Source organism: Notothenia coriiceps, unplaced genomic scaffold, assembly GCF_000735185.1.
Source record: "Notothenia coriiceps isolate Sejong01 unplaced genomic scaffold, NC01 NC01_scaffold00018790, whole genome shotgun sequence".
Classification (NCBI taxonomy): Eukaryota; Metazoa; Chordata; class Actinopteri; order Perciformes; family Nototheniidae; genus Notothenia; species Notothenia coriiceps.
The window spans coordinates 1-4,784 of NW_011351491.1; the positions used below are offsets into that span (position 1 = coordinate 1).

The 4,784-nt window shown below is 38.3% G+C and overlaps 1 protein-coding gene across 1 annotated transcript; it reads right to left on the reverse strand.

The window, feature by feature from the left end:
- Positions 1-751: 751 nt before the first annotated feature.
- LOC104951249 (interleukin-1 receptor type 2-like) lies at positions 752-3,796 on the reverse strand. The gene is made up of 5 exons (XM_010777888.1): positions 3,717-3,796; positions 2,791-3,028; positions 2,523-2,691; positions 1,540-1,690; positions 752-840 (listed from the first exon to the last, which is right to left on the reverse strand). Exons 1-5 carry the CDS (start codon positions 3,775-3,777, stop codon positions 758-760), a joined length of 702 nt encoding a protein of 233 aa, XP_010776190.1. The 5' UTR covers positions 3,778-3,796; the 3' UTR covers positions 752-757.
- Between the last annotated feature and the right edge of the window lie 988 nt (positions 3,797-4,784).

A 4,784-nucleotide genomic window follows, 5' to 3' on the forward strand; every position in this document is an offset into this window, starting at 1 on the left:
GAGACCTATAATATATTGATGAAAAAGAGTATAATAGAGATCTTTAAGAACAATTAAAACAGGTCAGTGCTTTGATGAGACCACAGGTCATGGCTCTGGTTCCCTGCTGGAGAGAGAGGTCTGACAGTGAGGTAAAGCTGTGAAAATTATCTTTATATAAAATAACATTAAATTCTATTGTTTTTTTTAGATATTCAAAATAAATGTTGATGCTGCCCCGTTAACAGCGTGATTCTAACAACCAACAGATTATTCACTTAAAAGCAGTATTAAAGGTGGGGTAAGTACGTTTGAGAAACCGGCTCGAGATACACTTTTTGTTATATTCCATGGAATGCTCTTAACGTCCCGATAGCAATGAATATCTGAAGTGCTTTGACAACAAATCCATAAAAAAATTTCATCTGTGGAAGCCGTGGCGCTGTAAAAACTACGACCAATCATCTGAGCCGGCCCGGCTAAAGTAACTGGATGGCCTACCTGCCTGTCAGCCTTACATCTGTGCACAAACCTATCTCGTGCCCTCATTGGTCATGTGCGCGTTCGTGTGTGTTGGAGGAGGGGCTCTGTAAGGAAGTCTGAAGGAAGTGGCAGATTTTCTCCGGTCGTGTATTTTCAAATTCTAGTTCACTCAAGCTGGTTTCTCCAAAATTACCTACCCCACCTTTAATGCAATAGTCGTTAACACATAGGTATCATTTTTAAATAAAGGAGTTGTTGTATTTTCAGGGTTATGAAGCTAAGCACTGTGGAGTTATCAGCTGTTCATACCTTCATCAGCAAGCTGCTCCTCGTTGGTCGGTGAGATGATCTGTAATTTACGGTAGGACACCTTGACTCCTGCAGACAATCAAAAACAAACTTAGTGATCGGAGCTCCTTTACGAGACTTTTCAGGACACTTGATGACTTTCACATTTCAATTTCATATCCTGGGAAGTAACTAAGTACATTTACTCAAATATATAAAAATATACTGAGGTACAATTTCCCTTTTATGCTACTTTATACTTCTTTTCCACGACATTTAAAAGGGAGCAGTGTGATTTTACTCCACTACATTTATCTAATAGCTATTCTTAACAAAATGCATCTCTAAAATTAAACTCTTTAAGTCATGAAAGAGTCAAATTACTTAAATATGTTACAAAAAGTAAATCATAACTGTGTTTGTTCACAACAGTAAAATGCTAAGTGATGCAACAATATTATCTAGAAAATGTTACATATATAAATATAATTATACACACACATTTTGCAATTGTTCTGCACAATGATAACTTCTACTTGTTATACTTTCATTACATTTGGTAGTACTTTTGTATTTAAATAAGATTTAGAATGCAGGACTTTTACTCGTAATGAAGTATTTTGACAATAATGTTTTTTACTAAAGCATCTGAATACTTCTCTCACCACTGGTTATATCGTTATCTTTTGACTTCCTAAATAAAGAATAATACCAGCTCCCAACATGCTAAATTTACTTCACTTTTATTTGTGAACTTTTTATCCAATTTACCTTAAAATGCTGTCTCACCTTGAACTGTTAGATTCCTATGTCCTGAAGTGTTGTACTTCTTGCCGTTGTGTGTCCAGGTGCAAACGCAGGTGTAGATTCCCTCGTCCTTTTTCTTAGCATTTTCAACCCAAAGAGTGTATTCATTTTGACCATGAAGGGTCTTGTTGTCCTGAAGCCGGGGCACAAATGAAAGGAGGAGAACAATTAAGCGTGTCATAGGAAAGGTATTTTAAAAAAGGACAGAAGATAGATTTATGTAATAATCCCGTTCAAAAAATGAAAAACAGAAATAGGATTCAATCTTTTTTGCAATATTCTTTTGTTTACATGTCAGTATATGTTGCATTGAACATAATCGTAATGCAAAAATAGGGAAATGAATAAAATGTTTATATTGGGAGGGAAAAAAATCCCTATTTAGTGATTATCAATTGAGGAAAATAAGATGTGTTTTCAAAGCTTCAATGTTTTGATTAAATACAGATGCATGCACACACAAATAAATAATATAACTCAGCACAGGACAGGTACATCTTTACTTATAATTAGTGCTTAGTAATCCACAAAATTGTTGAAGCTAATCAAAATGTATCTGTGAAAAATGACAGCGAAAATCAAAACAAAAAAAAGAATGGAACTGTTTTTAAATGTAGGTTTACTTAATCTGTTAAAGGTGGGGTACGTAATTTATTTCAGAAACATTTATATTCCATGGAATGCTCTTAACATCCCGATAGCAATGAATACATTAAATGCTTTGACAATAAATACAGTAAAAAAAAGGAAGAGGCAGATTTTTTCCGGTTGTGTATTTTCAAATTCTAGCGCACTCGAGCTAGTTTCTCCAAAATGACCTACCCCACCTTTAAGTAAACCTAAATTACCTAAATTACCTAAAAACTGGTTAATCTGTTCACCAGTTTCGAACATTTGGGTCAAAAGTGCATATTTCTCTTTTATAACCTATAAACATACTTTCTATTCACACACAATGCAGGTACCTTGTTCCAGGTGAGTTCTCCTCTCAATGTGGTACATGTGTGGCTGACATGACTTGGGCATCTGACCTTTTTGGTAATGTCAGAGTTAATGATAGGTTCGAAGACGAATTTCTTGAGGACGTAAACTCTTATTGTATAGTTTGTACACTTCCCTGATGATGTGTTATGCCTGAGGGGAAGAAATAGATTGATTCAAAACCAGGGAACATGTTTACAGATAATTTCTGTGGAGAAAAGGTCGATCAAGAGTCAATTTTAGTATCCTCACCGGGTGCTGTACAATCCAGAGTCCTCGGGGAGAAGGTTTAAGAAAAAGAGAGATCGACCGTGGTAATGCACGGTCTCATTTTCGTCAGCAGTGATCTCAGTCTGGTTATTATTGAACCATGTGATCTCTTCATCGGGCACGTTGATGTCGAGATTGTCATGCACAAAATGAAACGCCTCCCCTTCATTAAGTTTGCGAGTTTTTGTGTCAAGTTTGTGACATCCGGGCTCTGCTGTCTCTGAAAATGTGGAGAAAAGATGGAAGAGATGAGCTTTATGAAGATGATGGTATTCATCTTTCTTGGTCGTGTAAATGTACAGGTAGACCGGCTTTTCATTATTAGAGTGTTGATTAGAGTGAAGGACAAATTAATGAAAAAGTTTATAAAATACGAAATGCTAGCTTTACAACAAATAGAGTGGTGCAGTAAGGATGCGTTTTTGTAGGCCTTGACAAAAAGCAATGGGATTTTTCCAATGGATTTTGGAATAATGCACAAAAAAAGCTCCTTGGCCAACACAATCTTATGATGCTTAACAAGTTCTGGTGCCACTTTGTTATTTTTGAAGCTTAAAAGTAATCGGCAGAAGTAAAAAGCTAAAGCTGGGCTATAAACAAACTACAACACGGCTGTGCATCACCACAGTATGTACCTGCTTTGGACTTGCACTAGCACAACAACATGTGTATATGTATAAACAGCTTTTACCTAATTGTTATTTTATAGTATACTGTTCAATCCAGCCAGTGCAGTCAAGTCAAATCCAAAACAAATTCTTCAAAATCTCTGATAATGAGGGTTTAACGTGTTTAATGTATCATATTGATTTATACTTTATACTTCCGCCACGTCCTCTAGGAGTGTATTAACTGGATGGGTGGGTCGATAACGTGGTTGGAGTAAACAGATCATAATATTACCCTACCTGAACATTCAGATGTAGTTATCACCATGTAGACGAGGAGGAGAAGTCGGGAAGTGTCCATGTTCTGAGAGACAGAGTGAATTCAGAGTTAAACCACATGCACCCCCCCCACACACCGATACCATCATGATCCTTTTGAAATGAGTCTTGTAGGACATTTGCAGCCGGATGTTGACATTGCCTTTATTAAATTCGCCTGGTATAGTTTATCTGTATGACCTTTCTTTGCATAGTGGATACACTAGGACTTCTTAATTACCTGGAGAATATATCTTGTGTTTTAAGGACATAAAACATGGTTTCCTGTGTATTTGAAAGAGGCCCTATTATGATTTTTCGGGTTTTTCTTATCCTGTAGTGCAGGGGTCGGCAACCCCTGGCGGGACCGTAAACCAGTGGCACACTAGGAATAAGTGTGCAAAAATATTTAAATTGTATTTTCGGATCCTGAACGAGACCGCCGGCAGAGCGCGTCTCCCCCTGCACAAGGAAGCCATGCACGCAACGCAGCGCAGAAGGATAACTTCTATGCCCCGCTCTCTTTAACTCCAGTCGACTCTTCTGCTGCTTTCCTCCATGGTGAAACGATCAGGGGTGTAGCGCACTTCACACATTGCAGTATAAGGAGCTGTACATGCCGCAGTTTTTGCGTGGATGTGTCTTTAGTTGAAAGCCCAGTGGCGATCTGCTCATCTGTCATCGAAAATAATATGCTGCACAGGGGCGGACTGGCCAACTGTGTGTTCTGGAGAATCACTGTACGTCTGGTAATATGGAATATTTTTCTTTAATGCCAAAATGTGTTGACGAATTGCAAAAGTCACGAATGAATTGTAATAAAAATACATTTAAAAAATAAGGTTCTCTTTTTGTCTTGAGCTTTTTAGTACCTCCGTACCGAGCCGGCGGGCCGTTGACGACCAGGCTCGGGTTACGCTGACGGCCGGCACCGCCCCTTAATTTATTTAAATGTGTTTAAACGGCATCATGTAAGTTGCGCTGACAGGCGACAGAGGTCCACAGCTTCCCCGCAGCGAGGCTCCCCCCGTTGACAGGTAACGAGCGTCG

What these genes read in the sequence shown, in the direction of transcription:
- LOC104951249 (XM_010777888.1), bottom strand. Translation starts at nt 3,777, where the DNA reads ATGGACACTTCCCGACTTCTCCTCCTCGTCTACATGGTGATAACTACA. An exon ending in TCTGGATTGTACAGCACCCG is followed by an intron (nt 2,692 to 2,790) that starts GTGAGGATACTA and finishes TCTTCCCCTCAG; the next exon opens with GCATAACACATCATCAGGGA. An exon ending in GAGAACTCACCTGGAACAAG is followed by an intron (nt 1,691 to 2,522) that starts GTACCTGCATTG and finishes CCCCGGCTTCAG; the next exon opens with GACAACAAGACCCTTCATGG.